The sequence below is a fragment of the Nothobranchius furzeri genome, chromosome 1 (assembly GCF_043380555.1).
Source record: "Nothobranchius furzeri strain GRZ-AD chromosome 1, NfurGRZ-RIMD1, whole genome shotgun sequence".
NCBI lineage: Eukaryota > Metazoa > Chordata > Actinopteri > Cyprinodontiformes > Nothobranchiidae > Nothobranchius > Nothobranchius furzeri.
In genome coordinates this window covers 55,290,164-55,314,807 of record NC_091741.1, presented here as the reverse complement: position 1 = coordinate 55,314,807, position 24,644 = coordinate 55,290,164, and the positions used below count along the sequence as shown (strand labels likewise).

Below are 24,644 nucleotides of genomic sequence, written 5' to 3'. Positions count from 1 at the left end.
GATTGCTTTTTGAGTTATCAGTGTACTTATACATTTTATTTATCCTGCCCAAAAGACAGTTTCTCTTTTACAGTGTGTTCCACTGTGGACCACGGAAATCCAGCTTTAAAGAAGTCTGAAACCTTTTGAGGTTTGTTGAGAGTCCAACTCACTTTCATTTGACCATGAAAACTCCCGGTCTCTTTGTGATCCTGTACACCTAAAAATCTTCATTTTACAAAAGATAAAACACAAAATTAAAAGAACAGAAATCTGAAAAAAGGCACACTCAAGCCCGAAGAAACATTTTTGCAACGATCTCATCGCTGACATTTGATGTCCTCAGTAATTTGAGACAATGTAACGGTTTTCACATTAAAATTATTTTTAAAGCTTAGCTACATTGATGAATCCTAGTCTTTTTTTCTTTACCAAGATCTCTTGTGTTAACACGATATCCTGCTAATCTCATGTTAGAGATGAACAATTTCAGCTTTCTTGATTCAAACATTCATATTTTCCTAGAAAGTGCTTTTAGTTTCTGTTGTTTCTGTCCACTGAGCAGTCCCTGCCTGGCTCCTGGACATCTACTGGACTAAAGGTCCTCAGACACACGCAGCTGCTGCTCATTGCTGTTCCTCGATTCCACGAGCAAACAGCCTGATCAGCTGGTGCTGGACGCTGCAGAGACAAAAAAAAGAAGAAGAAAAACAGACATAATGCATCATTTAGTCTGAATAACAAACCATCAACTTAATGACTAAGCTCATTTCAGCAAGACTTTACTGTCCATGTGGCGGACGTAAAAGCAGTGGGACAGCACCAAAGTGTGCAGATGTAATGCTCGGATTTCAAAATGACAGGCTTTGGTGTTTCTGAAGCGTGGTGATCATTAAACAGACATTTTATTAAATACGTGAATGACGTTTAAAAACAGAAATGAAGCTGTCAGTAGCATGATATGCTATATGCAATGGCTCTCCTATTTTCCGTTCATCATCTTGATGCTTTGAGTTTCACTTCTTACCAAAGGTGAAGCTCTTCCTCGTTCCCCTTTTACTTTTCCGCTCGCCTGAGCTATTACCATTAATTATGCGAACTACACTCCACTTGGGCCACTCCGAGAACGATTAGTGGCAAGGCAGAGGCAATAAATGGACAGACTTCTGCTTTAATTAAAGGGGAGTAGCCTTTTAACATGGGGAGGGCCGTTAAATTAGCAGCATTACAGCACCATGCATCATTGGCAAAGAACAATGGAGCATGAAATAAATGATTCATTGAGCAGTGTGCTTCTCCAGCTGTGTAGAGATCTGATAGTTGGGTTGGGGGGGGGTTAAAGAGTGGACAGGAGTGGAATAATGAGAGGGCTAATTCCATCTAGTTACCAAGACTGTTCACAGTGAAAGGGTGTCCTGAGCAGAAAGGGGACACATGCAGGGGTAATGACATTCTGCTGCTAAACCTCAGACACTTACTGTAGGTCATTTAGATTGGGTTAGGGTTAGGACATTGCAAGAATTGTTTCTAAATAGTTTGTCACTGACATTTCCAAAAGGTGTCTCAAATTTCCTGCACTTGTGACTTGTGACCTGTGAAAACTAAGTTGAGGAGGGTTCCAGACGTGTGACTACGATGTGAATGTTTTAAAGAACATTTGTCGTTGAATTAGTTCACCATTCTAGTGACACAAGACCAAGGCTCTGCAACTATAGTGAGCAAACTGAAAACCCTTAAAACGAACGTTTAGGTCAGTGTTATTTTGACAAGAAATTTTAATTTAGTTTCAGTTTTCTGACAAAAATTCTTTCTTTTTTTGTCACAGTTTAGTCGTCCAATTTGTTTTACTTTAAGTCTTATTTTAGTCGACTAAAATATGTGTATATTCTGATGCAATAATTTAAAAATTCTGTAAAGGAAATGTTAACTAGACCTACTTGAAACTGTAAAGCATTATTACAAATTCACATTTCACACTTATTTGGATCAATAAAACTATATTAATAATTGTTTCTATAGCAACAATTACTGGAAATACCTAAATGAACACTGACAGTTTGAAATTGTGTCTCTCAGTCAAGGATGTGGCTCTTTATAACAGGGCCCACCCACTCAAATGCCTTTCTTAAAAACATTATATGTAAATGTATTTTATTTTGGAGGGGTGTCCTTTCAGGTCATCATACAATGAAATGAAACAGACCGCCCCACCCATTTTTGATTAGGCCCGCCCACAAATACACCACTGCTCTCAGTATCAATGAAGTATACAAATCTGTATAATGTGCAGTGTTAATTGTAAACATGACAGGAAATGACATCGTACCATCAAAACACTAAAATATGTTACTCTAATAATGCTTGGATGTAAATTAAAGGTAAGAATAGTTTTCAGGTGTATTTATTAGAATTTTCCTGCACCAATTCACCAAGATGGGCTGCCTGAACATTTTTCTGGATCGCCTGGATGTTTCTTTTTCCCTCACAAAAACACAGCTGCAACACCAAACGCTGATGGTATCGACCGTAGCAGCACCACGAAAACGATAAAACAACCAGATGTGCGCCTCTGAGTTTAGTTCGGCTGCAGCAGAAGTAGCAGCTCTCTTGAGGACCAGGGCTGGACACCCCTGACAAAAACCCTTCTGTGTTGCTGCTCATTCAAGTATTTATTTTTACTCCTATATTAAGTTTTAATAATTTGTCAGTGGGTGACTTTAGCTTCACCATTACTGTGTTTGGGAGAACGGGGAGGAAGCTTTAGCCCCACACCCACTGTCAGTGCACTGACTCTGGCTCCAAAAACAGATCATGGCAGCTCCTGTAAACAGGAAGTAGTGGCGTCATTGCGCGCAGACAATTCATCCATTAATATATAAGTCAACGCTTCAGTCGTATGAAGAGCAACATCAGTTAAGAGATGAAGATTACTAATAATCTTCAGTGAGACTATGTTGTTGTCTTCTAACTCACTAGATGAAAGCAAATATAGGGTTTGAAGCCATTGTAGCATTTTTAGTTGGACAACCTCCGTAAGCATTTGGGATTGAATGACATCAAAACCTCTGGCCTGTTCATGTGAGCACTGAGCTACATTTGGAAAAATAACTCAAGTTTTAACAACATGTCGTTCTCAGCAGCTCTAAGGAAATTCTTCAGCTGGTGATGAAACAAATAAAAATCCAGGTTATCATCACAGCCTGCAGGATTAAATCTTTAAGGGACGTAAATGTCTGAACAGAATTTCACAGCGGTTCAATAAAACCGTAGATGTTGCCAAACTACAGTGTGTGCACCGAATCTCAGTGCAATCCTCTAAGCCCTTATATAAATTCTTTACTGCATATAAAATTAGTGACTAAAAGTTGTAACTGGGTTTTCCTTCACTGATCTGTGAATAAAAAGCTGCCGGTTGAACAGAACATAATCTGTCTCTGTTTAAGCTTTAAACATAAAACATCTGGAGCAATTCAAGCTAACTTTACAGCTTAATATCCCCAAACACAGCGGCTTCACTGTGAATATCTAACTATGGTGATGCAAGAGCTGTATGAGCTCCACGAGAATTTCCCTGCTTCTTCCATTATGCTGCTTCTGCTTTAATACAAAGCCATTTGCAGGTCCTTATCTGTGCTGAGAGTGATTTAGCCAGTCTTTATGGGTAAAGTCCCTTTTTTCACCCAGCGTTCAAATATTGAAATGTTCTCTCCTTTAGCTGCCAATTAGATAACTTCAGCTTGAAGGATCTAAAAAGACATTCTTATGAGAAAACCATCCATCAGCAAAAGTAAATAAAACAATTTTCTATCATTTTTTGTTGTTTTTAAACTTTTAACATTCAGTTTAACCGATGGTTTCCATGTAATTGACTTCCTCAGTGTGTCTCATCCCCACCAGTAAAATAGCAATGTCCAATATTATCGACTAATACCAGCATTAACATGTAAAATTGTAATTTATTGTTATTGATCTTTATTTTTTCAATGGCACGCCTTTTACATAGCTTGCTCATATTATATATCAAACTCATCTGCTACTTCTGTTTTAACCCAAAATACAAGGTGTTTTTGTTTGTTTGTCTATCCGGACTTGAGCATTGTATATTCTACACAGATAAGGTTTAAAGTTTAAAGAGCAAGTTCACCCCCAAATCAACTATTTTTTTGCTGATAAACTATATAATGAGTGTCTAATCGTGCTGTAGACACACGTAGTCAGTAATTTGGCACTTTGGTGCATCTTTGTTCAAATTTAAATATTCTGCCTAAAACTGTTGCGCCCTCTTCAGGTAAAAACTCTGCATTGCATTTGAATTTAAATCTACCATCACTATTGGCTAAGAGGTACACTATGATGTTAGCTGGTACATTATGATGTCACAATGTAGTTGTGAGCCTGTGAGTGTGTATTTGTTAGTGGCTCTGCCCTCTCGGTCTGCCAGGCAACAAAATTTGTTGCATTTTTCAAACAGGAAGTGGGAGTGGAGTAAGACTGGTAGGGGGTGACTTGTCCTTTAAGACAGGAGATGTGATTCTAGTTACTTAAAATTAAAATTTTCAATGTCAAATGGGGGGGGGGGGGTGGGGTTGTTCCTGGAACGTCATTCTTAACGAGGTGGGTCAAAAAGTGGAAATTATGGCACCCACGTGGCCAGCGCCTGAGCTATTGTTAGACGACGTGGGAAATGGGGAAAAAAGCCAATCCAACATCCCTTCTGAACAAACTTGAATACTATTAAACTGTTACTAGTATCATGCTTAAATGTGCTTCAACCTACCTGACCTGAATGGCAGCGTGATGTAGGATTTCCCCATCGCAGGTCCAGCTGCTGACGGCTGTGCTGTAGTTGCTGATTTTTGGGTTAGAAAATTTGGGACCACAGGCTGTCCTCTCTGGATGATAACTCTGGTCTTCAGGAGAATCGACTTTAGGTTGGAAATGGAACTTTTTCACCCGGTGGACCTCCACAAACGAATGGTCAAACTGTTAAAAGGAAACAAATGAAAGGATTTTCCTCATGCCTTTTCTTTAACTTTTCCATTCATGCTCAAATCTGCCAGCATGGTCTTGTCCACCTGTTTCTGTCCACACATCTCACAGCAACACCTCCTGACAGCAACAGATGCAAAAGAGATGCATAAAACTGTGTAAACCTTACTAAAGAGAGGAAAAGAAAGAGAGATGAAAAGAAATGACTTTGTCAAAATCCCCTTTCATCTCTCTGAGTGTGCCTGTTCTTTTCTCTCTCTCTTCCTCCTCTTCTTTTCTCATCCTCTCTCATCCTCAAAGCGGAGTGACAGCCATTTATTTCACATCAGGCCACTTTATGGCTGCGGCTGCTTTGCATTCACATCGCCCGCTCTGCCTAAAAAGCTTTCTGACAAGGCCATGAATATGCTTAGTGGCTCCTCACTCCTCGCCTCTCTTTGCTTGGTTGGACTGAGGTTCTGATACTTATCCAGCTTTGATACAAAGTCCTGCTCACCCAACTGGTATTCTTGCATGTCTACCTTTCTGAGATGCAACTTGAGCAACAAAAACAGCCAAACGGCAGAGTTTGATTCCAGAATCCAAGCTGGGAGAAGTTCAACAATGTGACTACCACCACTGAGGTGACATTCCCAGTACCTAGAGCCAGCACAGGACACTAGGGATCCATTTGTCTAGGTCCCTGCCCTTGACTGAAGGTGATGGGTCTACATGGAAGTGGCTGTTTTTTAAGCCGGGCCCAGCCAAACCCCAGGAGCAAAAGTGCAACCACCAGGTTCTTACAGATGAGCTACCCTCCCAGGCCTCACCCTGTCATGGTCTGTGTCTCTTTTGGGCCATTCCCATCTGTACCTTGTCGGCCCGGGTCGGGTAGCCCCAGTCGGCCCCAGCCTGGCCCGGTTGATTCCACACATCCTTGTCTTAAGCCCATGTGGGCTGATTCTACCCACCAATCAGAGGCTTGCTCTAATGGAAGGTGTGAATTTGCTGTCAGCAGTGGGTGTTTTGGCCCTGGTCGGCCTGAAGCAGACCCCCTCGAGAAGAGGGCAGAGAATGAGCCTTGGTTGGCCCGGAAAAATACCTGGCCACCCAGATATGTAAACAACCTATGCTACCCGGCCCGGGCCGACCCGGTACAGATGGGAATGGCCCATTTGTGTTCCTCTTGTGTCCCCTGGTCTTCAGCCCTCCAGATATTCCCTCTCAGGTCCTGTGTTCCTTCACTCTCCCCACCATAATTTCCATAGGTCTACTATTCCAGTTTTGTGTGTGTGTGTTTATGTCCTCCTCCAGCTAGGTGTGTGTGTGTGTGTGTGTGTGTGTGTGTGTGTGTGTGTGTGTGTGTGTGTGTGTGTGTGTGTGTGTGTGTGTGTGTGTGTGTGTGTGTGTGTGTGTGTGTGTGTGTGTGTGTGTGTGTGTGTCCTTTCCAGTTAGGTCTGGTGTCCTCTCCTGCTCCTCCTCCCTGATTAGTTATCACGTTCACCTGGTTCTCTCCCCTCACACCTGCAGCTCATCATCCTCCCATCATGCCCCAGTGTATTTAAGCCCTGTCTTGTCTCAGTGTCTTGTCGGTCCATTGTTTGTATTTCTGTCAGCGTTTGTTCGTGCTCTGTCTGAGCCTTTTTGGTCTCCAGGTTTTTGGTGCTCTAAGAGCTTTGGGTGTCCTGTGCTCCAGGACTTTTGGACTTTAGGCTCGCTGCCTTGGATTTATTTTTTGTTCTTCCAAAATAAAGGGATTTTACTTTACCAACTTCTGCCTCGAGTCATCCTGGGTAAATCGGCATGTTTGGGTCCCAAACATCCCCACAACGTGACACATCCTACCTCCCTAACCGTGGTGAGGTGTCTTGTTTGTTTTTGGTCAGGTTGGTTTTCCCTGAGGCTAAGTTGCTATGGGAAATGTTCTTTTTTCCATTTTATTGCCAGAAAAATTTAAATTGCAGTTGCAAGCGATCCTAACTGATTCAAAACGTAACCAGAAAATGTTTTGAACTCGGAGATAAATGAAACCAATTTTAGCAGAAACTCGCTGGGTTGACACTTTCACTGCTGCAGATGTTTTGAGCTAATAATGACTAACAACTGGACTTTCCTTGGTTGTGGTACTGGCAGGGCATTAGTCTGGTACAGGCCTGTTTTCCCAAACAGCACATCCCAGCAGCGGTGATTACTAGTGCCTTTCTGAATCAGGCTGGATGTTATTTATGATACGTGGGAAGGCACCAAGGGTAAGGCGTTTGAACTAAAGTGAGCCATGGTTAGGGCATTGAGCAGAGTCAGCAAGAGTACTTGCAAGCACAGCAAGTGGGGAAACCTAGCCTTCTGCTTGCATGTTTACAGCTTTACACCATATCAATTCATGTGGACACTGATTGAGAATGGCTGATGTTAAACAACACATTCTCCAGCAGTTTTACTGGTTTCAATATTTCTTTAGAGATGAAAAAAGAAGTTTATCAAATCCCTGCAGAATCAAAGTCCTTTCAATCTGGATTAATCTGTAAAATGGTAAATGGCTTGTATTTGATATAGCGCCTTCAAGAGTCCTGGAGCCCCCCAAGGAGCTTTACAACACAATCAGTCATTCACCCCATCCACACACACATTCACACCCTGGTGATGATGAGCTACATTGTAGTCACATCTGCCCTGGGGCGCAGTGCCAGAGGTGGGTCTGCCGTACACAGGCTCCTCTGGTCCCTCCGACCATCACCACCAGGCAAGCAGTGTCTTGCCCAAGGACACGACAGCGACAGACTGAGCAGGACTCAAACCTGCAACCTTCCTATTACGGGGCGAGCACTTAACTCCTGTGCCACTGTCACCCTTGTAGTTTAGCTTTTAAAAAAATGAAGCTAAATCTGCACAACCCTACCTGGTCCTGCTTGTTGGTGTGTCGAAAGAGATGTCTGAAGAAGTTCATGCGGGAACACTTCTTGATAAGGATCAGGTCTGTGGTGCCATCAGCAAGGTGAGCGGAAGGAGACAGACCTTTTGGACATCGGGGACAAGAGCAGCTCATGCAGGCTGAATTGACAGAGATGAATTCACCGCGGACCACATTCCATCCTTTGTTGCTGTCTGAAACACAGATATGACCAAAACTACAGGTGTCAAAAGTCTAAACATTACCAGCACCTAAACATCATCTAAGTACACTTTTGGAAATGGTTTGCAGTTTGGAAAATGATCAATCTTACTAACAAAACTAAAATGAAATGCAAAAATGTAATCACTGATGTACCCTTCTCAGGTCTCCTCTGTCCAGGCTGTGAAATGTCATCTGAAGTTTTAATATCAACAGTTTAAAGAAAAACCTGAACTTGTTCCCATTCAAGTCGACTGCAAACAGCTGTTTGTTGGTGCGGTGAAATGGAACGTGGGCAGGAGAAATCAAGTTGTGCTGAGCTAGTTTTTTCTCACACGATAAAAGCTCATTCACTCTCTGGCAGCAGCTAATATGCTTTCAAAAAGTGAAAGTGCCTATTGATTCTTTATTTAACTCCAGCTTGAATTTGACACGGAACATAATCTAACGATGGATTTAACTTCAGCTGCTGATGTTCTCTGTAGTTTGTCGGCCTTGTGCTGTTTAGTTGTTCTATGGTTATTTGTAAGGTTTTTTACTTTTTAAGTCAGAGTTAATAGTGATTGTTACCTTTTCTGCCTCCACTGCTGCAGTTCTACTAAACCAGCGGTTGGCATCCTTTTCCCATCAAAGAACCATATCACCCGTTTTATACTGTAAAGAAAACTCTTGGGCCATTCCCATCTGTACCGGGTCGGCCCGGGCCGGGTAGCCCCAGTCGGCCCCAGCCTGGCCCGGTTGATTCCACACATCCTTGCCTTAAGCCCATGTGGGCTGATTCTACCCACCAATCAGAGGCTTGCTCTAATGGAAGGTGTGAATTTGCTGTCAGCAGTGGGTGTGTTGGCCCTGGTCGGCCTGAAGCAGACCCCCTCGAGAAGAGGGCTGAGAATGAGCCTTGGTTGGCCCGGAAAAATACCAGGCCACCCAGATATGTAAACAACCTATGCTACCCGGCCCAGGCCGACCCGGTACAGATGGGAATGGCCCATCTGGGAGCCAAAGCAGCCGCGGCGTTGTGGGTGGGCCTACCGGGCCTGAGCAGGTGCCGATGTTTTTAATGCGTCGAACATGTTTAAACTGTTCAGAATACAAATCCAGGCTCTGTCTTTCTTGACTATTGTAATTTAACTTTGTACAGAACGAAACTTTACATTAAACAATGTTGAAAAGTTAAGAAAAGGATCCAATCAATTTGTTGTTTCCCCCTCATTTACAGCGATGGAAATAATGGTGCGGAGCGCATGGTTCTGGTGTTAATAAAGTTTAATTGTTTCTCATTGCAACACTCTTCACAAAAAGGCTAAACACTTAAATGGCAGGATTCGCATTGACTGGATATTTCCCGCATTTGACAGTTTATTTTGAAATTTCAAGGCTGTTGGTCGTTTTGAACATCGATGCGTGCCGTTGTGGTGACATTTTATTTGCTCCGCCCATCGCGGATGTAGCTAAATAAATCAAGAAAAGATTCCTATCAGAACATTTGAGCTGGACACTGAGCTCAGTGCAGCTCACTGTCAACGCGCACGTAAGGTGCACAGCGAGGTGAAGATGTGGAGAGGGGCTTGGAGTGCGTTGGTCACAGGCAGCAGCAGAACCAGGGCGCAGGCGAGAAGATTCCTCTCACTGAAGCGAGTCTTTTCCAAACCCTGTCTCTCAGAGAGACTTGTCACTTAGAAAATGTTCCCTGATTACAAAATTTAGCTGAATTGCGCTTGTTCCTGTCTCCAATGTGGTGATGCTGCAACACATCCATGAGTCTGTCTGAGGCCAGAATCTCCTATCCTCTTGAGCTCAGAAAGCGCCTAGAGTGCCTAGAGAAATTTGATTGTGCACAAGCAGGTGACCTGTCATTTCAGGTCTTTATCATTTTTGTTTAGATTTAAAAAAACGACAATCTTTACATTTAGAATTGGCATACAGGTAAAAAATGAATGCAGTAAAATAAAACACTTTAAGTAAATCGATGCTGCAGTTCTTTTTTAAAACACAGAGCAGTTTTATTTACCTGTTTTCCCACTACGTTTCGTTTGCGGCTGCAAACTTCGTCAGGCTGATGGTGGTGTCACTTCCTTCTCCGTTTATCCGTGGGCATTAGAGGACATTGTCGCCCTCTGCTGCCCGCTCTCCCCTCTCCAACGATGCAATCCCATGCGCGATCCAACGAGTAAACTCCATCGTCCCTGTTCATGGTCCCACATCCACGTCTCCTTATCTCGATAGCTTCTTTTATCAATCTTTTGTATTTTTGTTGTTCGATGTTTATGATCCTTGTGTTGTCCCAGTCCATTATATGGTTATCTCTTATGCAGTGATCTGTTACGGCTGACTTCTTTATTGTGCTTTCTGCTTCTTCTTTTGCTGCTCTTGTGTGTTTTCTACTTGCCTCTTTCTCGCACTCCTTTCTATGTTCTATTGTTCGTGTGTTGAGTTGGCGTCCGGTTTCTCCTATGTATGTTTTATTGCAAAGTTTACAAGGGATTTCGTAAATGACTCCACATTTAAGTCCAGCTGGTATCTTGTCTTTTGGGTGCACTAGTCTGTTTCTAACTGTTGTGTATGGTTTTGTTGGTGTGTTTATGTTGTGTTTTTTCATTGTTGCTTTTATTTTTTCTGTTATGCCTTTAATGTATGGTAAGGTTATCACTGGTTTTGGTTGTTGTCTTTCTGGGTTTCTGGTTCTTTGCTTTGGTTGTTCTTTTCTTTCTGTTGTTGTTTGTTGTTTTCCTTTGTTTATTGCCCATGTCAGGTATCCGCAGGTCTTTAAAGCATGTTGTATGTGTTTGTCCTATTGTTTATGGACCTAAAGTAATCAGAACATTATATCACCGAGCAAACATGATAACAGAAGAAAGAGACCGTAAACAAGAGGACAAACACATACAACGACAACGTCCTCTGCTGCCCGCGGATAAACGGAGAAGGAAGTGACGCCACCATCAGCGTCAGCCTGAGGAAGCTTGCAGCCGCAAACGAAACGTAGCGGGAAAACAGGTAAACAAAACTGCTATGTGTTTTAAAAAAGAACTACAGCATGGAATTAGAGATACGACACAGCAAGAACACACCTAAGACTTTAATTAAATATTCACTATTTTACAGGCCGCGTCTGATGGATGAAAGAGCCGTGGGTTGCCGACCCCTGTCCTAAACAGAAGGCGCTTCTAATAAGTAACCAACAAGCAGGAATGGCAGCAGAAGAAGAGTTGTACACCAAAGCATCAGCCTGAGATTTAAGCCAGACTAATAGTTGGATTCGGATTGTTGAAGTCATGGACTTGTTGTAAAACATGTCCATGTCTGTAAAAGAGATATACATTTTCTTTTCAGTAATGGAAGGAAGCACTGATGATTGTTTTCCCTCTTATTACAGTTTATGATACCAAAACAAAAGTGTACAGAATATTAGAGTGTCACGGTGTGGAGGGAAGGTGAGGGAGGAAGAGCGGATCCTTCAGGCAGGTAAATCAACCCAGGCAAAACAGCAACAGACATTTGGTTCCTCTTTAATGGTCAGGAGCGCAGACACGGCAGGGTAGACAGATGTGAACTTAAACTGACATGCAACGAGTACGAACCGACCAACTCACAAGGCTTATATATACACACTGGGATGGGTAATCAGGTAACAAGAGGCAGGTGGACACATTTAAGGTAAAACCCAAGGCACAGGGGAGCAACAATGTGACATAGAGAGCAGGAGTGCAACGGATCATCATTGATCCGTGACCCCCACGGTTCTCTCTCTACGGTTCGGCATGCACATGGTGTATGGACTGGTCACGTGAAGGGCCGAGGCGTCACCTGTTCAGTTGAAATAATAAAAGCACAGCGGCGGTCATGGCGAAGGGGGAGGAGAGGAGAGAGAGCTTCCTTTCACTTATGAGATAAAAATTGATAATTTTCCCCCAAACCTCGACACATATTACACCTACAAGGTTTTCTTTTGTGACTTAAAGGTGCATTAGTAAGATTTTTTAATTCACTGTTAGCATTATTAGCTTTTAGCCATTTTCAACCAAAATAAGAGCAAAACAAAAAGATGCTGTGGCTTGTCAGGGTTGCAAGAAATAACATATGACTCACTGCCGTACCTGGCTTTGGTAATTTACAGGAACGTTTGTGGCCAGTGTTTAATTACAAATGCCGGCACTGCAGCGCCAACTTGACGCAGACTTGACAACCTCGCATGCTCACAAATTGTAAACAATGACTTTGTCTCTTTTAGGCCATTTTGAAAAACTGGCAACCCACCAGCCGATCAAGAAGGAAATCTTTTGCAATATAACTTTCCTTCCAACACAATTGAGACAAAATGTTTTGTACTTATTTCACTGTAAATTGCCTACATATTGTGCCTTTAATCCCAATTTAAATATCCATTTCTGATTCAGACCAGCATTTGATGGAGCAACGATTAAGCTTATTGCTTCTGCCTTACCAAGAGATGATCGCAATTTCTAACAGAAGTCCCAGAAACTGATTCTTGTTGGCTACACTTGACAAACTGCCCCTCGCCCCAACTCCTCTCAAATCACCCCTCAAAGACACAGAGCTCTAGCCCATCGGGACTGCCAGTGCCTGTCACCAGGGTGATGGTTGGTGAAATAAGCTGCAAAAAAGTGACAACACATATCCAAATTAGCTTTCGACTGCATCACAGGCTCCTCAAAGGGAAAATTATGTGGTCTCAAAGAGGAAAACAAAAAATACCCCCAAAACAAAACGATTCATTACCTCCACCCCTCCCACATCATTCTGCAAAATAAGCGTACAGAGGTGATAACGCAAACGAACGATAACAAGCCCACTGAGGGTACATCAAAACAACAAATATTCTAATTGGAAAGCAGTGATTAAAGCTTTGCTTAAAAAAATCTAAACATAACACTACCGACTGTGGACCGTAGGCTCGGCATTAGGAGAAATGAGTATTTGCTTTCGCTGAGGAGACTGGCTCATTTGCAGAGAAGGAGTGTGTTGTGGCTCATTGATTTAGCAGTTGTCTGAGATTTCCCTCAGCAGAAAACAAAAACAAAACACAAAACAAACGGCAAACCTCCTGACAGTGCTGGCAGGGGGAAAAAAGTCCTGATTATTGCGAGTCTGACACACACACACACAAACAGATCTCTTTCAATTTTATCCAGGCAATAAACACACACACACGCACGCACGCACGCACGCACACACACTATCGCTCTCTCTCTCTCTCTCTCCCTCTGGAAACCTGCAAAACAGAAAATCTCAATTTACCATAAAGACACTAATTAGAAATGAAGATTAAAGTCTCCACACATGCTGATCCGCTGCACACACAAGCCTACATTTAGGTTTCATTTGCTACCAGAGGTTTGAGTTGTTTTATAAAGGGTTTGAGAACATTGTGGGTAATAAATTGTGTTTGCAGGCTGAGAAAGAAGAGAGCGAGTGGTGGTGTTATCCAAGTCCAGGCTGACTGGATGGCAGGGAATGTGATCTTATCAAGACAGGGAAGGATGCTGGAGATATGAGGACCATTAGAATAAAAGAAAAGCTCCAGCAGGGCAGGATGAGAAGTTGTGCAGTGTCTCTAAAGTTCTCTCATCAATACCCCATCAAGAATCTCATTAAGAATTCAGCTGTGCTGCAGGAACAAAAACACAAAGTAAAGAAAAAATAAATAAAAAAGACAAAATCTGATATAGAGTTAATGACTTTGTTATTTACACTCCATCCAGCTCAGGTACTTAATCTTCCCCCTGGAAAAATGCAAATGTTCCCATAAAATCAGCTGTAAGCAGGAAGACAGCCAGTCTGGGATCATTTCATTTCTTTTTTTTTTTTGTTTGCTTTCCTTAACGCCTGACAAGAAAGCTCATTTTTAATGCTAGCGGTGTCAACATAGAGAAACATGCCCCTAACAAGGAATGAGAAATAGGTTTTTCCTTGTGATTAACAAGGCACATTTCAAATAATGAACCCAAACTGGTACCTTTGCCAGCCTTTTCCTTCTCTTCTGGCATCTCCTTGTGCTTTTCCTTTGATTCGAGCTTGTGCTGACAGATGCGGCACCTGAAATACCAGCGTAACCTTGTTTTACAATCATTAAATCATCGCTGTTGCAGTAACACACCCTTATGATTCATTAGACTCGAATTTATTCAGCCTGTTTTAAACCTCCCTGAATTTTTTTAGAGCTATTTATATTTTTACAGCTAGAAAGGTCTTTTAGAGCATATTCATATCACTTTTTATGTAAAATAAGTTGTCATATTATAGAATAATGGCTTTCAGATCCCTTATGTAAATAATACCTGCTCTGAGAATATCAAAAGGCACGGCACTTAGTCAAGAGCTTTTTAGATGGGAGTAAGTGGGCTTTCAGTCTTCAATAATTTAGCTTCCTGACAATATAAAGTATCCCATTTAAGCTCTGGCAAGAGCATTCCTACAGCCTAACATCATCAAATTACTCAGGACATAATAATATACTTATATACACTAAAGTAACATCTCAGGAGCTTTATTTACCCAGATTTACACTGGAGCTTGTCCCTTGGGTGTCCCACGCTGTCCTCAGCAGGGAGGAAACAGACGGTGCCTTCATAGAAATTGTGGCAAAAAAATGTTTTAAACCCTGAAAAAGAGGTTAAACACCAGTTAACAAGATTTAGCTAATTTAATTTATTTAAAGAATAAATTGCAATCTTTCTGTTTCAGTGCAGTTTTTGACATGTTTGTGTAACTTGATGAAATCTAGAATCTAGGTCTAAAACGTCTTAGTGCTGCCCCCGTGGGTTGAGCTGTGGCTACTGCATTTTAAATTTGTGATTGACTGGGACTGGTACAATTTCTTAGCCTGGCCTGCCAGACTCCTCCTCTGTTTAATTCTGCACAGAGAAAGGGTCTGGGAACTATTCTATTCAAATAAACCCACCCCATGAGAATTCTAACCGAGCCAATCAGCGCTGAGTAGCGTACGTCACACACCATAACGCCGAGTTTGTCATAAACATGGCGACTGAGGCGGAGTTCGCTGCGGCTCTTTCCTCTGTTCTAAATGACTTGGATACGTCTTTAAAACAACAACAGATAGAAGCTCTAAAAGCCTTTCTTCTAAAGAAAGATGTTTGCGCTGTCGCCAGATGCCATTTGTGACTACAGCTAAAAAAACTACAGCGTCACGGACGTCACACACAGCGACGTTCAGTTTCTCATAAACAACAAAGACAGCGGCGGAGTTCACTGCGGCTCTTTCTTCTGTTCTAAATGACTTGAATATCTTTAAAACCACAACAAGTAGAAGCGCTAAAAGCCTTTCTTCTAAAAAAAATACAAGATGCTTGCTCTGTTGCCAGACACCTTTTTTTTTTTTACTACAGCTAAAAAACTACAGCGTCATGCGATACAGTCGGCATTTCTGTCTTTTTTCTGATTGGTTACTTTTGAGCTACCTAGTCCCGCCCCTCAAGTGCCTCTCTGCCTGTGAGTAACCAGACTGTTTCTCTGTGCAGAATTAAACAAAGGACAAGTCTGGTAGGCCAGGCTAACAATTTAATTCATCCATCCATCCATCCATCCATCCATCCATCCATTGTCTGAACCTGCTTTGTCCACGTAGGGTGGCGGGGTGTGTGTGTGTGTGTGGGGGGGGGGGGGCTGGTGCCTATCTCCAGCGGTCAATGGGCAGTCAGGCGGGGTACACCCTGGACAGAGAGCCAGTCCATCGCAGGACAACTCAGAGACACACAGGACAAACAATCACGCACACACACACACACCTAAGAACAATTTAGACAGACCAGGTAACCTAACAGTCATGTTTTTGGACTGTGAGAGGAGGCCGGAGTACCAGGAGAGAACCCACACATACACAGGGTGAACATGCAAACTTCATGCAGAAAGATCCCAGGCTGGGAAGCCAGGACCTTCTTGCTGCAACCCAACAGCTCTAACCACTGCGCCACTGCACAGCCTCAATTTAATTCAATTCAAGTTTATTTATATAGCACCAAATCACGACAAGTCGTCTCAAGGCACTTCACATAGTAAACATTCCAATACAGGTCAGTTCATTAAGCCAATCAGAAAAAAGTTTCCTATATAAGGAACCCAGCAAATTGCATCATACAGCAATTCACAGCAATCCTCATACTAAGCAAGCATTTAGCGACACTGGAGAGTAAAACTCCCTTTTAACAGGAAGAAACCTCCAGAGGATCCTGGCTCAGTATAAGCAGCCATCCACTGGTTAAAATCCACAGTTCTACCAATTCATTTCTCATTTGTCAATTTGCTTAATACACAATTGGAGTCAGGGAATATCACATACCTGGGAATTAATGTCTCTCCCAAGCTGGCAGATCTAACCAAACTAAACTACATCCCACTTTTAAAGAAAGTGGAAGATGATCTTGCAAGATGGAAATCCTTACCGATATCATTCATGGGGAGGGTTGCTACAATTAAAATGATGGTCTTACCCAGAATAAATTACTTATTCTCGATGATCCCAAACAAACCACCAGCTGACTGGTTTAAATCTCTGGACTCCTCAATTACCAAATTCCTTTGGCAGGATAAACACTCAGTTCATCCAGTTAAAATCCTTTACCTCAGAACCCTCCCCAGTCAAGTCAGGTGTGCCCCAGGGCTCTGTCCTGGGGCCCCTCCTCTTCATAGTATATCTCCTCCCTATCGGCAAAATCTTCCGCAAATTCAATATCCAGTTTCACTGCTTTGCGGATGACACCCAGCTTTACATTTCCAGTAAGCCCAACTCAACTCTCCCACCATCCTCCCTTACACTCTGCCTCTCTGAAATCAAATCATGGTTCACCTCTAATTTCCTCAAACTCAACGGCAATAAAACCGAACTTCTTCTAGTTGGCACTAAATCCACCATCTCAAAATCTGACAGCTTTTCTTTAACTATTGACAGCGCCATAGTCTCCCCCTCCCATCACGTCAAGAGTCTGGGTGTCATTTTCGACAGCTCACTTTCTTTTCAAGCTCACATTAATAACATAATTTGGTCAGCATACTTCCATCTATGTTCCATAAACCGCCTCCGCCCCTCACTGACCCCTCACACTGCCGCCATTCTTGTCCACAGCCTTGTCACCTCCCTTATCGACTATTGCAATTCACTTCTTTATGGTCTCCCCAACAAACTCCTTCATAAACTGCAACTGGTCCAGAATTCAACAGCCCGTATTATCACCAGAACACCTTCCTTTCACCACATCACCTCGGTTCTCCAGCAGCTTCACTGGCTCCCAGTTAAATTCAGGTCCATCTTCAAAATTCTCCTCCATACCTTCAAAGCAATCCACAACCTCTCTCCTCCATATATCTCAGACCTTATAAGTATTCACACCCCATCCCGTTCACTCAGATCTTCTTCTTCCATCCATCTTGCGGTTCCTTCTGCCCGTCTCGCTACCATGGGGAGCAGAGCTTTCAGCCGCTCTGCTCCTCGTCTCTGGAACTCACTTCCCCCAGACATCAGAAACATCGACAGTTTTACCCTTTTCAAAACAAAACTCAAAACATATATGTTTAAATCTGCCTACAACCTCTGATTTTATTGAACTGTTTCTCTCTGTTTTTTTTTCTTGTTTGGGTTTTATTATTGTTTTATTGTATTTTATTACGTGTTTTGTGTAAAGTGACCTTGGGTGTTCTGAAAGGCGCTTTTAAATCAAATGTATTATTATTATTATTATTATAAACCTCCACGAATTAGCTTAAAAACGCTTCAGAAGACCAAAGACAGAGGAGGACTGTTATTATTATTTCTTAGCCAACAGGCTGCAATATATACCAAGATGGTTGCAAGATAACCCACTAGACGAGTCCTGGTTATATATAGAACAAACACTTTGCAATATGATAGAGCTTTCAGACTTACCATTTATTAGCTCAAGAATAAGAAAGCATGAAAGCTTCAAAAGTATTAGTATCAGCACCTCTCTGACAGCATGGTGGGAGTATCTTAAAATGACCGAGTCTTCACTAGTACCATGCAGACGCACACCTATCTGGAATAATCCTGATATTTTGCAAAATAATAAAATGATGAACCTTCCGGACTGGAAAAATAAAGGAATCCTATACCTGGAACACATATATGAAGGATTGGATTTCATCCCATTTAATCGAATAGTCTCCCAATTTGGGATAGATAAGAATAGCTTTTTAGAATACCACCAAATTAAATCTGTAGTCAAACAAAAATTTAAGCTCAATAAAATAGAATTACAAACACCACCAAGGATATTAAACTTCTATAATCTCAAACCCCCCAAACTACTGTCTAAAGTATATAAGACACTGTCCAAAATAGACGATAGAATAGCAATCCCTATTGAAAAATTGGAGGTGGATATCTCAGTCAGCTTTGACCAGAACTTCTGGTCCCAAACTTGTTTAAAAACTTTTAAAATGATCAGACACCCCAATTTACAACTAATTCAGTACAAAATTCTACACAGAGTACACTATACAGGTCATCGGATGTTCAAGATGGGGTTTGTATCATCTGACACGTGTACACACTGCACAAAAAACATTCCTGACAATTACATACACGCACTGTGGTCCTGTCCACCTGTCCAGGAATTTTGGGGTAGAGTACGTGAGGATCTGCCAAAACGTCTGAAATGTCATATCCCAACTTCTCCCTCTCTTTGTTTACTGGGAAACCTGGACGATGTCCTGATTGAAACATCTTTGGTTCATGTGGTTCTGACTGCCATATGCATCGCTAGGAAAACTATCCTCATAAATTGGAAAAATAGAGAAACTCTCTGCATTAACCAGTATAGAAATCTTTTGTTAGATCATATTACACTTGATACAGCCTCTGCTTCCACTTTAAATCAATCTCTCTGTTGCTCCTTTGATCGGTTTCATCACATAGCGATGATGGTGGACCGTTGATGTTGTCCTGCGGGATGATGGGGGGGGGGGGTCTGAGTTTGGAGTATCCGGATGTTCCCTGGAGGTGCGTTCACTGGGGGTGTCTGGGACTAGGGGGCCGTTGCCCCCCTCTGGAGGTGCTTGGGTTGCCTCGGGGGGTGGACTGCTGGCGGTTGTGAGTGGGGCCCCTTGGAGGTCTTGGTGGCGGCCATGGGTTACCGCCTGGCAGCTGCAATGCCCCTGGGCGGGTCTGGGTGGGGGCCCGGGAGCTCGGGTGTGGAGGTGGCCGGTCCCTTGTGGGGATCTGGGCAGGGCCTTGGGGTCGGGTCCTGACATGTATGCTGCCGGGAAGATGGCAGGAACATGCAGCAGTCCAGGTTCAGGGGCCTCGGGTAGACCTTGGCTCCTCTGATGTTCCATCACAGGGGAGGGGGAGGTCCAGGAGGGGGAGGACCCAACCTTGCCTGGATGTCCTATGTCTTATATATTCTGGAAGTTGTGCAAATGCAGGGATGGGCATAGATATTCTGCTGGGGTGGGGCTGGGTTGGCAACGCCCACTTTCATAGCATTTTTCAAATCTTGGCTAGGGGTGGAGTTACATGTTTTGATAAATGACCCGCACTTGTATAGCGCCTCTCAGAGTAAGGACTCCAAAGCGCTTTACACTACAGTGTATCATTCATCCATTCACACACACACACACACACACACACACACTGATGGTGATGAGCTGCAATGTAGCCACAGCTGCCCTGGGGCGCACTGACACTGATGGTCACCCCCGGACTTTCGCATGGGCTTATCTGGGCTACAGCCCTGGGCCCCTGCGTGCTGGAGGCCCCGCCCTTGGTCCACAAAGCATTTTTATTTTTGTATGGAATTGTCAGGAACCGAGTTCAGAAGACCCGTGAAGACACCAACACAGTAAAAATATATATAAAAAAGTCTTTATTTAAAGCAGAGGTACCTGGAGGGCAAGGCTGAGGCAGGTTCAGAGGCAGGCTAAGGTCAAAGTGGCAGGCAGAGAGCAAGGCAGGGGTCAGGCAAAAAACAGGGTCCAGAGGCAAAGATCAGGCAGGGTGGATGGCTGGAGAACTACTGGCAAGGCTGTAATAATCTGGCATCTGTTGACTGGATGGCTGGTTCTTTTATAGCAGGGGAAGCAGGTGAATGGGATGAGGCTGATTACAGGAGCAGGTGGAATGAATGGAGCTGATTGAAGCTGACAGAGGTTGCTGGGGAAAGCAGGGCTTGGCTGGAGCTTGGTGAGAGGAACCAGGTGAGCTGAATGAAGGTATAATGAGGAAGTGGAGGAGGGTGAAGGATGGGAGTCATGACAGTAATTCTCTAACAAGATGCTACCATTTAGCTGAGAAGCACTGGGATTTGTTTTGGCAAACATCTGTCATGACTGCTTACAACTGGTCCAAGTTTTCTCACACTTCTTACATCACGGCGGGCGTTTGCAGCCTGACATACCCCCGTATGCGGCGACGCAGACGGCACCTGCTGAGACCACGTCCAACAACACGAATGATCTTTTCCTGTCAGAGAGTGATTGTGGAAAATTGGCGGCTGAATCCGCGGCGGATGTTCCGGCAGCAGAGACGCTCGACCTGGAGGCATCTGAGACCACCACGTCCTCCATGGATTATCTTTTCCCATCGGAGAGTGATTGTGGAAAACTGGCGACCGAAAGTGCATCTGGGCCACGGATTGAAACTTTGGATGAACCTTGTTACAGTACGGATCCAGCTTGCTGGGGAAAATGTGATGCATCTGTGCGTGCCTACTGGGCTGAGCGATGACCGCAGAGCTGCCAACACATGCACGTAAATTTTAAAGCGTCCGAACGAGTGTACAAACAGCAGAAGCGGTTCTTCTCCAGATCGCACTTTAAACGCAGACTCGCCAATGGTGAGTATGTCCAAAGACAGTGGCTGCTTTACTCTCCATCTACCGGAGCTATGTTTTGTTTTGCATGCTGCATTTTCAGTGATGCTAAAAGCAAATCGTACTTTGAAATTGGTTTCAGCTGGAAACATGCCACAAACCGGATGAAAGAGCATGAAAACAGTGAACATCACAGAAAAGCTATGCTAACATATATCACATTTGGGTCAGCTGCTGGAAGGATAGATTCAGAGCTGGAAAAACAATTTGAATCTGAGAGTGCATATTGGACTGAAGTTTTGAGAAGAGTTGTGTCTGTTGTGAAGTTTTTGGCAGAGAGAGGACTTGCTCTTAGAGGATCTAGTCATGTTTTTGGCAGGACTGATAATGGTAATTACCTGGGCCTTCTGGAGTTAATCAGCGAGTTTGATCCCTTTTTGAAGTCTCACATAGAGAAATATGGAAATGCAGGTGCAGGGACACCTTCATATCTTTCTTCTAAAATATGTGAAGAGTTTGTTCAACTGATGGGTGATCGTGTTCTGTCTGAAATAGTTGGTGAAGTAAACATGGCCAAATACTATTCGATCTCTGCTGACTCCACCACACCAGATGTTTCCCACCTTGATCAGTTAACATTTATTCTGAGATATGTGTCACCTGAAGGGAACTCCCAGGAACGCTTTCTTAAATTTCTTCCCATAGAGAGCCATACAGCTTTGAGCACAGTCTTCTATCTTAGTGGCAGATAAGTGTGCTTTTGCCTTTTGTTTATTTTTGTTAAAGTAATTTATTTGACAGCAAAAGCAGAGTTTGAATTGTATTAAAATGTTCAATGTTTAAATGACGACCTAATGTTAGGTTATTGATTCACACAGCTTTTAGAAGCCAAAGTTGAAATAACGTTTTCTTTCTATAAAATGCAAATCTATTCATTCAAGGATTATTGTAGTGTGTGTGAATTGGTTTATTAAAGATGTGTGATCTAAAAAAAAGTTTCAATTTGTAGTCCTTAAAATAATATAGTAAAATTATAAGTGTGTGTGTGTGTGTGTGTGTGTGTGTGTGTGTGTGTGTGCGTGCGTGCGTGCGTGTGTGTGTGCGTGCGTGCGTCTATGCAACAATTTTGAAAAAAGGGGCCACCTAAATTGACTGAAGCCCATGGGCCCACATCCTCCTAAATCCGGCCCTGCTGATGGTGTGCAGTCCGTCTTTAAAATAGGACATGAAAAATCCCAGTAAGGATGTCCAATGACTCCACACCGTGTTGGGCTTATTCAGTGATTATAGCATTTCCACACAAATCAGTGGTGTGGGTAGCCTAGAAATCTAGACAAACCCTGGTAGAAGCAAAAGGTTTTACTCTGCAGGTTGGTCTAGCCACGCACTCTTGTAAACTTAGCAGGTCTGCCATTGGCCTAAACAGTTTTAAGTCCATCCAGTCACAGCGCTCCATGTTTGTAGAGAGCTGCTGGGTGGGCTTAGGCATTGGTTCAAAAGTGGTGCTCGTTTTAAACGCCTTTGGCATTAATTTTGGATGGTTTAGACTTGTGCTTTTCTTTGGACATGATCAAATAGACGTACCTAAGCCCTTTATTTCAAAAAAGGATTATTCTTCTTCTTCGATGCTGTATGGTGGACTGCCCCATTGAATGATTTATGGAGAGATGAATACAACATGCTCTTCGTTGCTCTGGGCTGTACAATTGAGATGCCACTCTTACGGCTGAGCTCCATCTACGGGTGGTGGCCAGGCTATATATTTACATATATAGGATGAATAGCCAGGGTATGGAATGTGTCAGGTTCGTTGTCAGATCTGAAGCGTGACTGAGAGTTCTGTTGCCCAGACGCGGAGAGACAGAGATAGCCGGCGTGGTTATCTCCTGTAGGTGTAGTTTGAGTGTTTTGAGGGCTGGTAAGCCTGGAGACTCGATACAAAGTCTGGTGAGAAACGATGACTGAGCAATGAATGAAACGCCGGCACTTCCTTAAGTAGTGCCGGCGTGATGACGTCAGTCGCCACGTTGGTGGCAGGAATGAATGGAATGCAGTCAGCTGGAGGAGTTCGTGACAGGACCCCCCCCTCGAGGGACGGCTCCCGAAGTCCCAGGACGGCGGGCCCAGAAGTCAGTCAGCAGGGTAGGGTCGACAAACGAGCTCGTGGGCTCCCAAGAGCGTTCCTCAGGCCCGTACCCCTCCCAATCCACGAGGTACTGCCAACCTCGTCCCCGGCGGCGAGCGTCCAGAATCCTGCGGACCGTGTAGGTGCGATCCGCCTCAACACCGCGGGGCGGAGGCACCCGGACCGGTGGAGGGTGGAGAGGAGAGGAGATCACCGGCTTAAGCTGGGAGACGTGAAAGACCGGGTGGATCCGGAGAGTAGCCGGGAGGCGCAGACGGCAGGTGACAGGATTGATGACCTTAAGGACGGGGAACGGACCCAGGAAGCGAGGAGTGAGCTTCCGGGAGCCAGCCGGCATCCTCAGGTTAGCGGAGGAGAGCCACACCTGGTCGCCAGACCGGAAGACGGGGCCAGGCCGGTGGCGGCGGCGATGCTGACGGGCATACTCCATGTTGGCCCGGGTGATGGCCGCACGGGCCCGGATCCAGGCGAGCCGACAGCGGCGGACCAGCGTCTGGGCAGCAGGGACCTCCACCTCGGGCACCTGATGATCAAACAGAGGTGGCTGATAACCGTAACAGGTCTCGAAGGGAGACAGACTCGTGGCTGAGGAGGTCTGGAGGTTGTGTGACAGCTCCGCCCACAGGAGAAAGCGGGGCCAGGTGGTCGGCTGGGACGAAGCGAAGCAGCGCAGGTAGCGTCCAAGCTGCTGGTTAGCTCTCTCTGTTTGACCGTTTGTCTGCGGATGGTATCCAGAGGACAGACTGGTGGAAGCACCGACCAGGCGACAGAACGCTTTCCAGAAGCGTGAGACGAACTGGGGTCCTCGGTCGGAAACCACGTCCTGAGGGAAACCATGGAGCCGCACCACCTGTTCCAGGAGCAGTTCGGCCGTTCTCTTGGCCGTGGGGAGGCCGGCCAGGGCCACTAAGTGCACGGCCTTGGAGAAACGGTCCGTGATAGTCAATATAGTGTCCAGGTGGTCGACCGCCGGCAGTCCCGTGACAAAGTCCAGCCCGATGTGTGACCACGGCCGCTTGGGCACAGGGAGAGGCTGCAACTCTCCAGCGCCGGGTCGGTTGGAGGACTTGGATCGAGCACACACATCACATGCAGCTGTGAACTCGCGGACGTCCCTCCTCATGGACGGCCACCAGAGAGCCCGACGGAGGAACTGGAGGGTACGGGCTTGCCCTTGATGTCCCGCGAGCCGTGAACAGTGCCCCCACGTGAGCGCCTCTTGCCGGCAGGAGGCGGGAACGTAGAGGCGGTTCGGTGGGGTCTCCGGCGGCGCTGGATCGCCAGGAAGTGCCGCCTGTATGGACTGCTCCAACGGCCATTGGAGGGAGGCCAGGAAGCGTTGAGCCGGTAGAATGGTCCGAGGCTCCGGGGGGCCGGCATCTGGTGCGAAACGCCGAGAGAGAGCGTCCGCCTTGAGGTTCTTGGAGCCGGGCCGGTAGGCGATATGGAAGTGGTACGGCTCGAAAAAGAGGGCCCACCGAGCCTGACGAGGGTTGAGCTGGCGGGCAGTCTGTAGATGAATGAGATTCTGGTGGTCGGTCCAGATCAGAAAGGGATCGGTGGTCCCCAGGAGCCACTGCCTCCATTCCTCCAGCGCCCACTTTATTGCCAGCAGCTCTCTGTCGCCGACCCCGTAGTT

The 24,644-nt window shown here is 44.6% G+C and overlaps 1 protein-coding gene across 2 annotated transcripts in view; it reads right to left on the bottom strand.

Moving 5' to 3' along the window:
- Positions 1–437: 437 nt before the first annotated feature.
- Positions 438–24,644, bottom strand: part of cerk (ceramide kinase) — a 59,744-nt gene continuing 35,537 nt past the window's right edge. The window contains exons 9-13 of one of the 2 annotated variants that reach the window (XM_015956699.3): positions 14,573–14,678; positions 14,034–14,113; positions 7,844–8,049; positions 4,757–4,962; positions 438–660 (exon numbers count right to left, since the gene is read on the bottom strand). In XM_015956699.3, coding sequence (XP_015812185.3) covers positions 606–660; positions 4,757–4,962; positions 7,844–8,049; positions 14,034–14,113; positions 14,573–14,678 — 653 coding nt within the window. In that variant the 3' untranslated portion in view covers positions 438–605. The remainder of the gene's footprint in view (positions 661–4,756; positions 4,963–7,843; positions 8,050–14,033; positions 14,114–14,572; positions 14,679–24,644) is intronic. The other variant, XM_070549047.1, reaches the window with a different exon arrangement.